Source organism: Elephas maximus, chromosome 1 (genome assembly GCF_024166365.1).
Source record: "Elephas maximus indicus isolate mEleMax1 chromosome 1, mEleMax1 primary haplotype, whole genome shotgun sequence".
Lineage (NCBI taxonomy): Eukaryota > Metazoa > Chordata > Mammalia > Proboscidea > Elephantidae > Elephas > Elephas maximus.
Genome location: NC_064819.1, coordinates 26,160,973 through 26,174,231, shown reverse-complemented (window position 1 = coordinate 26,174,231; position 13,259 = coordinate 26,160,973). Strand labels below are relative to the sequence as shown.

At 42.3% G+C, this 13,259-nt stretch overlaps 1 protein-coding gene across 14 annotated transcripts in view; it reads left to right on the top strand.

The window, feature by feature from the left end:
• The window catches only part of LPP (LIM domain containing preferred translocation partner in lipoma), a 778,646-nt gene that overhangs the window by 746,967 nt on the left and 18,420 nt on the right, over positions 1-13,259 (top strand). For all 14 annotated transcript variants that reach the window (XM_049854166.1, XM_049903764.1, XM_049852891.1 and 11 more), the window contains 2 exons: positions 3,293-3,471; positions 11,246-11,366. In XM_049854166.1, the coding sequence (XP_049710123.1) occupies positions 3,293-3,471; positions 11,246-11,366 (300 nt within the window). The remainder of the gene's footprint in view (positions 1-3,292; positions 3,472-11,245; positions 11,367-13,259) is intronic.

The window sequence follows — 13,259 nt, the reverse complement described above, 5'->3', positions numbered from 1 at the left end:
TTGGCACCTAAGAACACTACAGGTCACCACATTGACTAATGGATGCAGGGGGTATAAAGGGCCTACCCCCTAGGGACAACTCTTTGGGCCATTCCAACTTCCAGCGCTCTCCATTGGATTAGCTGAGGGCTTTGTTCCAACCACATCATAGTTCACCCCCTTTCTCTGTCTGTTCTACTCCCCAGAGTCTCCTCCAAGTGTTGATCCCAATGGCTGTCCCCAATAAACTTCCTGCATGCAAACCTTTGTTTCAGAATCTGTTTCCTGGGTGACTCAAGCTTAGACTCTGTTATAGCTCCATGGGGTGCAGAGGGCTGGCACACGTCACAGTTTGACCATGGAGGCTGACACGGATGAAGACCCTCAACGAGATGCATTGACATAGTGACTACAACAGTGGGCTGAAACATAACAATTGTGAGGATGGCGCAGGACCAGGCAGTGTTTTGTTCTGTTGTACATAGGGTCGCTATGAGTCGGAACGTACTCGTCGGCACCTAACCACCACCACCACCACCTTAGGCATATTTTACATTATTTCTTCTTCACAGAAGTGTTCAGATCACCTGCCCTTGGAACAGTGCTCCTATAGACCGTGAAGCCTTTCCTTAGAAACTACCTAAACCTTATCTATTGCTGCTGGCTTTGAGTAAAGGAGATGAATCTTGCAGCCAAGCCTTAATGCAAACAAAAACGTTTTCTGGTCAAGCATTTTTTGTTTTTTTCAACTCCATTACAGAGCTGGCTTTAAGAAGAAAAGCAAGGTTAAAACCCACAAAGGAGCAAAACACAAGCCTGGGAAGAGTTTCCAGCCGCATCAGCTCAGATCACCAGGGTAGAATAGAAGCCGGCTCTTATTGTCCAGACCATCATCATCTGCAGACTCTCATCCTAAGCCCTTCTGCTATTTTAATTTCACCACTTCAAAATGGGAAAAAGAAATAGGTTAATAGTTTCCATGCATTTAGACTGTGACCAGAGGCGTACTAAGCAATTTCAGAACCTCAGGCAACCGCAGCTTTGGGGAGAGCATGAGGATGGACTAACCAACCCATCTTGGAATGAATTCCAGAGTCCAGGAAGTTGGGGCCATCATCATGCAGCCGGGGTTGGATGTAAATAGTACTCCTTCATTCATTCTTCTTGCACGTACATCATTATGCAGGGCAGTATACTGGGTGCAGTATGGAACAAAGGTAGATATGCTTAATACATAGTCCCTGTCCTTAAAGAAACTATAGTCTAGTGGAGGGAATAGACACATATGCTAATAATTTGAATAAAATGCATACAGTAAGTGCTGTAAGTAAAATAAATAAAGTGCTGGAGAAAGAAAGTAGCATTTCATTCCGGGGGGGTAGGGGGGAGGGCTTCAAGGAAGCCTTCACTGGGGCAGTGCTCTCTGACCTGAACTTTAAAAGATCAAAATGGCAGATTGAGAGTTATTCTAGGCATTAGCCAAGGCTTGGGGATATGGAAGTTCCTTGCTGGTTTTAACAAGAGTGAGATGTTAGAAGAAGCTGATTCTGGAAACAGAGGGTGAATGCCATATAAGAAATTAGATCCTTTTACAGCGCAGAGCCATGAAAGTTTTTGTTCGTAGGAAAGCTACTTGGTCATATCCGTGTTTTGGAAAGGAAATTGGGAGTTATTTTCAGGGTGGAGGCACTGTTACAGGAGGAGAAATGGAAACAAGGAAACCAGTTGAGGGGCTGTTGCTGTAGTTCAGACATCAGCACACTAGTTATCTACCCACAGACACTTCCTGCCTCATGACCATTAAAGGTTCTCATGGTGAGAAAGTAATTATACTCCTTAATTTCCATGCCCCATCCCAATTCTGTATCTTTCTAATCAGGTTCATATCCAGGTTTATTCCAGATTGTAAACTCGGATTGTGATGCATGGTTGTAAGAGAACATGGAATTCTAGGGATGGATGGAAAATTAACAGCAAATATCATTCCTGGAGTCCTGACTCAAAAATGATATCCCTTTTAAGAATGGTATATAGAAGGAGCCCTGGTGGTGCAGTGGTTAAGTATTCAGCTGCTAACCAAAATGTTGGTGGTTGGAACTCACCCAACAGCTCCATGGGAGAAAGACCTGGTGAGCTATTCCCATAAAGATTAACCAAAACCAAACCAAACCCAGTGTCGTCAAGTCAATTCTTACTCAGAGAGATCCTATAGGACAGAGTAGAGCTGCCACGTAGGGTTTCCAAGAATAAATCTTCACAGAAGCAGACTGCCACATCTTTCTCCTGTGGAGTGGCTAGTGGGTTTCAACTGCCAACCTTTTGGTAAGCAGTCGTGCACTTAACCACCATGCCACCAGGGCTCCTTCCCATAAAGATCACAGCCTAGAAAGCCCCATGGGGAAGTTCTGTTCTGCCACATGATGTCGCTAAGAGTCAAAATCTACTCAATGGCGCATAACAACAACAGCATGTATTTTAAAACTCACCATATTTTTAAAGCCAGCTAAACTGACTTTGTCAATTTACTTCTCAAAACTGGACTCCCTCCAGGTTCAAGATTTCTGTCAAGAGTTTATCAGCCCTAAAATTGGAGATGATTTTTGAAAAATCAGGGCTTTAATGATCAAAAACTCTTCAAAAGCTGAGCTCTGACTGGCTTTGGCAGCTGGCATGCTATGTGAGTCCCAGTCTTTAGATAGACCCCTTTCTAAAGAGTTAGAAGCCTTGGTACCCACATAAGGTCTTTTCTGGTTAATCATGTTTTAGAAGTAATAGCAAAACATTCTCCAAGTGGAGAAGCTGGATGGTGTAGTGCAAGGGTAGACAAACCAGAGCTTTGGGCCAAATCCAGCCCTCCACCTGCGTTTGTGAATAAAGATCTATTGGGACAGTCACACCCATTTGTTTTGGTATTGTCTGTGGCTGCCTCTGTGCTACAACGGCAAAAAATGAGCTGTTGTGATGGAGACCCTATGGCCTGCAAGACCCAAAATATTTACTGTATGGCGCTGTACAGAAAAGTTGGCAGACTTCTAGTGTAGTAAAAAGGAAGGAGGGTGGAAGTCAGAAGACATGTGTTCTAAATCTTGGATTTGCCTCTTACTACCTGGGTGACCTTGGAAAAGCCTCTTGATCTACCTAATTATGTTTTCTCCTCCCTGTAATAAATATATACTCTGCCTTCCTCAGAGTACTGTGATAAATGCAGAAGCCAACATGTTTTGTGAAAATGCTTGCTATTGCTGTACATTACTACCTAAATGGAGTTCCTCGAGTCCCAGCCTAATGCGAGAGCTTTTCTTTTCCTCCTCAGAATACTCTGGAGCAGTGCAACGTGTGCTCCAAGCCCATCATGGAGCGGATTCTCCGTGCCACCGGGAAGGCCTACCATCCTCACTGCTTCACCTGTGTGATGTGCCACCGCAGCCTAGATGGGATCCCGTTCACCGTGGACGCCGGCGGGCTCATTCACTGCATTGAGGACTTTCACAAGTAGGCAATCTGCTTTCCCTCTGCCAGCCAGCCAGTCTTCTTGGAGTCTGTTCTTATGGTCTGGCATCTGGTTGGCATAATCCTGTCTCTCTTAAAGCCATAGAATGTCAGGATGAGGTGGGACCTTAGCATGAGCTGATTTATCCCCTTACCCAATGCAGGCATTAATATCAGGTAATTCATGTCTTTGCTTGAAGACTTCTCTGGGGCTTGTCCATTGTATCTTCTTGTGTCTCTAATGTGAGATGGTCGAGTCATCGGCTAAGTGTGTGTATTGGAAAGAATAGGATACTGGGGCAACCCTCTTTGGCCTAAACAGGAACAAGATGGGCCAATTTCCCAACTTCTTTATGCTCTTCAGTTTGGTCGTTAGGCCAGACTCTGTCCTCAAGCTCTTCTGACTGTAACAACCCAGGGTTCTCTCTAGAACTGACCTTTACCTCCCTACCTCTACGGATAGGAGGTTAGGGTCAGGGGCGGGCGTTAGAGGGAGCACAGATACAGAGAACAACTCAGTCACTCTTACTAATACAAGCCTCTCACATATTTGGAAGCAGTTTCATACCATTGCCAACATATTCACACCCTTTCCTAACCTCTTCCCCCAAACAGGCCTTCTCTTTCTCAGGATATTTTCTAGTGAAGTTGATTAATGCGGTACTGTGTAGTCTTTCACGGAAGATTTGAAAGTAGACCCTCAAGACCACTTATTCATAGAGCTGGGAAAACATGTCCCCACTTTCGGACTTCATAGATCCCTCTTCTTCTACTTGGAGCTGGAGTTTGCATACAAATTGTATGGTTTTATGTTTTGCCTATTTTTATTTGTCCAGTTTTTTAGTTGGTTAATTGATGGATCCCATTCAATTTATTTTTCTAAGAATTGTGTGAAAGCTGAAGATGTCATTTGTAAAAGGTAGACACAAAGTCTTCCTGTCTTATGTTCCAAGCAGTGGCTTGGAGGACAGTCTGTGAGGCTCTCGGAGGCAAAGCTCATGTTGCTCACTGCTTTGGGTATCTGTCCTTCAGCTTCAAAATGTGCAGCCTTGTGGGTTAATTTTCACCACTCTGTTGATTGTCAGCAGCCAGGAGGTTCTTGCCACAAGCCATTTGGGGACCTGAGACTCATATTTAAAAAATGTATTTCCTGACCACTTTCCAAGTAGCAAAGAAAGTAAAAACCTCACCAAAATAAATGTGATGCTGAATGAATTAAAAAGAAAAAATCCAGATGCAGAAATTCTCAACCAGAATTATACAAGGAAAGGCTCACTTTTAAAGGGCAGTCACAGCATAAATTGTACTTCACGTTATTGATATTTTTAGCTTGTAATTGCACATGAAAAAAAAAAAAAAGAAAGACCTGCATCTATTTAAGGGAAGTGAAAAGATAGCAATGGGAAGTGTTTCTGTCACTGTTCCGATCCTTTCTTAGATTTACGCAAATCCAAGGAAGACTGATAGATATAATCAGAGTACACGTGTTTCTCTTGCTGTAGACTGATACATTACACCCCTCAGTTAAAATAGGAAATCAATTCTGACAAACGTAAGTTTATATCTATGTCATTTATCTTTCATTTCTAGGGATGGGAAGCATAATAAGAGACCTGTGACTAGTGTCAAAAGTGTGTGGTGGGTCTAAAGCTCCAGAAAAGCAGACTTGAGCAACTAAAAGGAAACTATCTCGTACCCTCCCCATTAGTTCAATGATAGGTTAAAACAAACGATTTTTTTTTTTTTTTAAGTAAGGCTGTCTGCATGATTCACAGGTATGTAGGAGAGAAGTCTTCTGATCTTTTCCTGATTTCCCAAAGGAAAATAAGAGAAATTTTATAGAACTCTGTTTCTAGGCCTTGAAAGTACTAGGAAAAAAAGCAGCTAAAGGTCCAGCACAGTATAAGCATTGCAAGGCCAGGGAGAGAGTAAGTAGGGGAATAGGACCTCCTTCTACAGATTGAATTTTTTAGGGTCTTGTTCTTGGTCTTTCTGAATGAGTCTCACCTCCCTTTGTGGGCTTTTAGGAAATGTATTCATTCAATTCAACTCACATGTACAAAGAACCCTCTGTGTGCCAATTACTATACAAAGTGCTGGAGGAGAGAGAGATGTAGAGAGAAATTGTTGTTGTCAGTTGTCGTCAAGTCAACTCCAACTCACAGAGACGCAGGTACAACAGAATGAAACATTGCCTGGCCCTGTGTCCCGTCATCATGATCCCAAGCACGTTCAAGTCCATCATTGCGGCTACTGTGCCAATCCATTTCCATGAGGGTCTCCCTCACCCTCGCTGACCCTCTGCTTCACCAAACATGGTGTCCTCCCCTAGTGATTGATACCTCCTGCTGAAGTGTCCAAAGCAAGTGAGTCAGGCAGTGTTCTGTTGTGATCTAAACTCGTTAATTTTCCGGAAGTAAATCATTATGCCTTTTTTTTCCTAATCCATCTTAGTCTGGAAGCTCCCCTGAAACCTCTCCACCATGGGTTACTCTGCTGGTATTTGAAAGAGCAGTGATGTGGCTTCCAGCTCATAGCAACACACAAGCCACCACAGTACGACAAACTGACAGATGAGTGGTGGAGTTACATGATAGAAATTGCATAGACACATACAGAGAAATCCCTGTCAGCAAGGAGCTTGCCAGGAGGAGGGGAGGCACTATGTGCAGACACAACTGAGATATAAGGCCAAAAGGCTAAATACCTTGAGATAAGCACAGGTGAGAACGTGTGCTTTAAGAGTTGGAAGAGATTTCTTGGCTCTGGGACCAGAGTAGGCTTTGTGAAAGCAGAATTTGAACAAAATATGAAGAACGTTTTACATGGGAAATGAGAATCCTGACAAAAGGAATGACTCAGGCAAAAAGCAAGGGCACAGCTTGAAGAAAGGCATCTTTATGAGCAAGGAAGTTTTCCCCTTGCTGTACCTGGCGAACCCTGGGGGTGGAGGTTACGGCCAGATAAACCAAAAATCCCATTGCTGTCAAGTCAATTCCAACTCACAACGATCATATAGGACAGAGTAGAACTGCCCCATAGGGTTTCCAAGAAGCAGCTGGTGGATTTGAACTGCCAACCTCTTGGTTAGCAGCCTGAGCTCCTAACCACTGCACCACCAGTCCTCCTACAATAAGATAAAGGAGACCAATGAGAAGGGATTTATCTCATCTGCTTAGTAACCTGTCTTCTAAACCAGTGCTTCCCAAACTTTCATGTGTTTATGATTCACCTAGGGACGTTGTTAAACTGCAGATCCTTTTTCCACATGCTTTTTCCACATGCTCCCAGGTGGTCTTGGACTGTACTTTGAGGTTCTGAAGTAAGGTTCTGAAATACCATTTTTAAGCCCTTGCTAATGGGCCATCCCCTCCAGCAACCTTCTTCGGTTAAGTCGGCTCACGTCCTCTAGACGACTGGGCGTGAACACTTTCCCAGATGTCATCTCAGATGACCACAGCATAACTCAGTTCCCTAGCAGACTGACTATTTCACCCCCACCCCCCCAACAGCACGCACACTTTCACATTTTTCCTAAATGGCCATCTTTCAAGGCCCGACTTAGATACCATCTCCCCTAAGAAGCCATCACTGATCTCAGCTCATCCCTATCTCCCAATGTTTGAATGTTTTTCTCCCTCCTGTATGTTTTATAGGGTTTTGTAAATCTGCTATAAATAGCACTTAGCACAGTCTGACTAGTAATAAAATAAGTCCATGTATGTGCATACTACCTTAATGCATTTTTAAGGCAGTAGATATATACATACATATATACGTGCATATATATGTATAAAAATATATATATATGTATACACACACACATATATATAAAACAAATGCAGAAATATATAGAATCTCTCTCTCTAGTGTGTTGATTGCAGTCCTTGTTTATTTTTGTATTCCCAATCCCAGCACAGTGATGAAGTCCAGAACAGCAGATTTACTTAACTGATCCTTTCAATATGTTGAGCCTTTATTCCTCCATCTGTGCTTTCTTATCAGGAGTATCTCCCTCATCCATTTATTTGTATAGCCAACATCCATTCCTTGATTGCCAAAAGTGTGCTGGGATACAAGTGTGCTGGAAGCTATGCCACTGGAATACAAGATGACTAAGACTCTGCCTCTCAGGGCCTGGGCTCGCTCCCCCAGCTATAAAGTAGAAATGATAAAAGTAGTTCTCCCTAAGGTTGCTGTCTATAGACAATAAAGTTAAGTGTGTAGAGTGCTTAACAGGGCTTGGAGCAGAAGAAACACTCATTAAATGGTAGCTATTTTAATCATCAAAATAGTCTTCATCAAATTTATTATTATTATTATTGTTCACTCAATGAACTAAGCCTTGGAGTAGACCGTCTGGGATTTCACACTCTCTGCATTACCAGCCGAGGGACACTGTGGGGACTGTGGAAACCACCTCCTGTCTCTTCACTTTACTTTTCCACATCATGACAATGAGGGCAGTGGTAGAAAGGAGTCATCACTCAACAAGAGTACAGTTTATGCCTTTCCAAAAGGGAAAGACCTTAAGACTGAACATGAAAGTCCAAGCAAGGTCTTTTTTATAGAGAAGTATGGCAGATACTTGCCTTCATTAGATGTAGCCTGAATGTCTGCCCTTTGCATCAGTGACAAAGGTAGTTTCTGGAGACTCAGAGATGGAGCAAAGTCCTATCCTTTGGGAGCTCACAGTTAAGTGTTCCCCAAAGATATATAGGGGCCCCGGTGGTGCAGTAGTTAAGTGTCCAGCTGCCAGCCAAAATGTCTGCAGTTCATATCCACCAGTCGCTTTTTGGAAACCCTATGAGGCAGTTCTACTCTGTCCTATAGGGTCGTTATGAATTGAATAATTACTAAAAAACAGGCATGTCCAAAGAAAGATTTTTTTTGTTTTTAATTTCTCATTAAACAGTTAACACACATATTGTTTTGTGACATTGGTTGCCAACCCCACCACTTGGCAATATTCTCCCCTTCTTAACCTTGGGTTCCCCATTCCCATTTGCCCAGCTTTGCTTTCCCTTCCTGCCTTCTCATCCTTGCCCCTGGCTTGGTGTGCTCATTTAGTCTCGTATACATGGTTGAGCTACGTGTATTATAGTTTGTTTTATAGGCCCGTCTGATCCCAAAGAAAGAAATTTCCACCTAGAGAAGTAATTCTACCCAGGGAAACTGGGCAAGGCTCATAGGTGCAGTGATAGGCAAGACATAGCTCTATCCTCAAGGAGTTTACAGTCCCAGTGGATTTGGAGGGAGGAAATTTTGTGGTCGATCCCAAAAGTCTGCTTATTTCATTTCTGATGACCCAGATTCAAAAATAATCAGGTAGTCCAAAGCAGTTTTTTTTTTTTTTTTTTTTACCACTGAGTATAAACTTCTTGCATAAAATACCAATTATAGCAACTCTGATTACTGCTGCAGTTGTACCAGGATCCTTTTAATTTTTCTTTCCTAGCAATCAATTGATCAGCTGCTTAATTCATATTTATTTAGATTGCAGCCATACAGATGCCTTTTGGGTGCTGCCAGGGAAATTAATATGTCCATACAGAGTATAATATATGTAAAATTGCTTTGACAACCATAAAGTGCTCTACAAAGTATTAGATTACTATCATTATTTCTTTTTAAGTCTCACTACAAATAGGTAAATTTTAATATCATTAATCTTAAAAGCATTGCCATGAAAAAACTGAGTTGCACAGTCTGGGTTTTTTTGTTTGTTTTATCCCTTCAGTTCGTTTCCGTGGCCATTTCAAATCATGTCTCATTTCACACCTTCACAAATGCCACCTCCAGTGTCCAGAAGATACAGATGGATGTGCAGGCTATATATGCAGTGTATTAATCTATTTTGAGAAGAAATTTTAGGGGCTATCGGTCACATTAAGAAATATAAAAATTCCTCATCAACAGTTAGCCTCAAAAACATATGTATATATGTCTTATGTGTCTATGTATTCCTTGTACACATGCCCTTTGAAGTGCTAAAATCCCTTAAAGAATAAAGAATTCGAGTTCTTTAACTTCTTCTTTCCAAACAAAGGTTTAATGCCTCCAAGATGTAAGAAATTCAGACTCTGCCATTGTAAGTTTCATGTGATTTGTATTTAAACTCACTAACCTCTGCCATTTTGTAAAACTGTATACTGAAGTCTTCTTGTGTCAGTTCTTAAAATTTAAGACACATTTCTAAGGAAGAGCCTCTAATCGAGGTAAAGGTACCAACCTCTGGATATTTGAGTAGGAATTGAGGACAGGTACAAAAATCTAGAAGCAGAAGTCAGAAACATATAGGGGCCAGTCAGGACCTTTGTTCTCCCCACTCATCAGCCTACCTCGATACCAGGGTTATGTTCTGAATCTATCCAAAGGCAAATCCCATTCCATATTCATTGTTGTTGTTAGTGGCCATCTACTCAGTTCCAACTCATGACAACCTTATGTTTAACAGAACAAAACATTGTCCAGTACTGTGCCGTCTTCATGATTGTTGGTAGGTTTGAGTCCACTGTTACAGCTGTTGTGTAGTGCCTTCCAACCTGGAGGTCTTCTCTTCCAACACTATATCAGACAATGTGCAATCCAGAAGGTTTCCGTGGGCTAATTTCCAGAAGTAGATCACCAGCCTTTCTTCCTAGTCTTAGTCTGGAAGCTCCACTGAAACTTGTCCACTATGGGTGACCCTACTGGTATTTGAAATACCAAAGGCATAGCTTCCAGCATTATGGCAACATGCAAGCCACCACAGTATAACAACTGACGGATGGATGGTCATCCATACCACATACTGTGTAGTAAATAGCACCTAGATGCTCTTCGTGCATAAGCAATTCACACATTTGTACCACCACCTCCATCATAACATCTTTGATCTAGAAGGGCTTCAAAGTCACCTAGTCTAAGTCTCTCATTTTACAAATGATGAGGTAGGTCCAGAGAAGCAAAGTGACTTGCCCAAGGCCACATGAGAATGGCAGATCAGGTATCCTGACTCTCGATTTACAACCTGTTCTTTTTACGTGTGTCTCACCTTTTTGTAAGTGTTGATGCTTCGCATCTTGTCTTAGTGGTCTAGTGCTGTTTGTAACAAAAATAACACAAGTGAATGCCTTTAACGTAGAGAAATTTATTTTCTCATAGTCTAGGAGGCTAGAAGTCCGAATTCAGGGTGCCAGCTCCAGGGCAAGGCTTTCTGTCTGTGTCAGGTCTATGGGAAGGTCCATGTCATCAATCTTCCCCTGGCCTAGGGGCTTCTCAGCACAGGGAACCCAGGTCCAAGGATGTGCTCCACTCCTGGTTCTTCTTTCTTGGTGTCCTGAGGTCCCCGTGCTCTGTTCAGTTCTCTCTTTTATATCTCAGAATGACTCAAGATACAACCTAATCCTGTAGATTGAGTCATGCCTCATTAACATAACTGCCTCTAATCCTGCCTCATTAGCATTATAACCCACTGCCATCAAGTCAACTCTGACTCATAGCAGCCCTATAGGACAGAGTAGAACTGCCCCATATGGCTTCCAAGGAGCAGCTAGTAGATTCGAACTGCCAACCTTTTCATTAGCAGCCAAGGTCTTAACCAGAGCACCACAAGGGCTCCTATTAACTCACAGAGGTTAGGATTTACAACACATGGGATAATCACATCAGATGACAAAATGGTGGACAACTACACAATACGAGGAATCATGGCCTAGCCAAGTTGATACACATTTTTGAGGGACACAATTCAATCCATAAAAATATCTAATCAGAACTCTCTCTCCATTTTCAGGAAATTTGCTCCCCGATGTTCTGTGTGTAAGGAACCCATCATGCCAGCCCCAGGCCAGGAGGAGACTGTGCGCATCGTGGCTCTGGATCGCGATTTCCATGTTCACTGCTACCGCTGTGAGGTCTGTGGTCAGCGTCCCCATGCCCTGCCACCATATGGCTGGCATCAAAAGTCCCATTCCAGCTGGGTTTTTATAAATGTCACAATTAATCTGGAAGAGATCCTAATTCCTGTATTCATAGGACTTGGGTTTTAGATCTAACACTGGCATTGAATGCAAGTGACATTGGATAAGTCACTTTACCTCTCGAAAGTTCTCAAGTTTTTAACTCCCCCAAGTATGGCTGTGAGACTGGAATACAAAATTGTGTATCAAAAGACATTGTAAATTTTAAAGCTATATTCATGAGAATGATGTTATTATGAGTTATACTCCGTCTTTAACTTAGGCTCTGATAGAATTGCCTGCTCTTTTGGGGCAAAGATGCCATTGTCACCTGTGGAGAAGGATAAGAACTCTTTCATCTCAGAGGAATTGGAACTTCTTGTGCAAAGTTATGGAGCATGATATATTTAGCAGCCATTGACGGAGCACCTAAGATAAGAGTCAGATGATTGCTAAGGATTATGGGAGAATTATTCATGAGGTATTATGGGAATACACAGACTAGACCTGAACTCTAGGCTAGAAGTGACAAGGAAGGCTTCTCAGAGGAGGTCCGCTGAAGCCCGAGGGACATCCAGCCATTAATACACCAGATGCCAAGAAGTCTTCTCCCCCTAAAATTTGGATATCAAAAGGGCACCACATTCACAAATTAAAATGGTTTTAAAACGTTTTCATGTCCTGGTTCACTAAGTTACCCAGACCTCCTCTTTTGAAGCAGTTATCTGGTTTCCACTAGCTCTTCTGAGTGCAGCAATTTTCAGCTCCCTCTTCCATCTATAATATGAACTTCCTTATTACCACAGCCTCATGAGATTGGTTTATGTAGTCCAACTAGGAGATCTTCCCTGGACACAAGCTGGTGGGGCTATGAGGGCTGGAGCCTGCCTCTCTGGGACTGTATTCTTTCCGCTCACTTTCTTACTGATAACTGACCACCTGTTTTATGCCAGGTACTTTGTTTTGCCCTAGAGCCCAAGTTACATGTCACTCCCTGATGTTAAAATGAGAAAAGTTGGTAGAGACAACGAACTTATACACAAGGTTTTATAACCAGGGAAGTAAAGCGCAGCAACAATGTCCTGCATCCCCTTTAAAATTGACCCGAAGAGCTAATGGATACTTCAGTGATCATTTAACAGATGGGGAAACTGAGGCTGAACAAAGGCAAGGCTTCCCGGCATTCCTCACACACTTGATATACGTACCTATATATTTCGATTTTTCAGTGTTCGTGTGTGTGGGCTAAAGTTTCCATCAAATGTGTCTTTCTTCTCTCAGATTAAACAGTAGCCATACAAGTTAAATTTCCTTTAAAATGCTGAGAAATTTTTTAGAAGCAAAACTATAGAATGGAAAGAACACTGAATTCATGTTGCATGCCATTTGCCATCCAATCGATTCCGACTCATGGCGACCCCATGTGTGTCGGAGTAGAACTGTACTCCATAGGGTTTTTAGAAGTAGATTGCCAGGCTTTTCTTCCAAGATAACCTCTGGGTGGACTTGAACCTCCAACCTTTTGATTAGAGCCAAGCACTCACTTTCTGCATTTATAAAATGAGGAGGTTGTGCTGGATGTCTCCTGTGGCTCCTTTGAGTCCTAAAATTAAATGTATTGGTGGTTCCAAGGCTGTGGTCTACTCTGGACATATCAGATGTCCAGATGACTATACATGTTAGCACATTATGTGCTTAAAATTTTTAGTGCAATGAAAATTTTTTTGTTATATTTATTAGCTTCCAGGTTGCCTCCAGAGCTACTGTATAGCCTCTGGTTCTTTTTTTTTTTTTTTTTTGGTAAATCCAAACTTCCTGGAGAGTGTAACTGTTGCTGCTTCTGTCGTG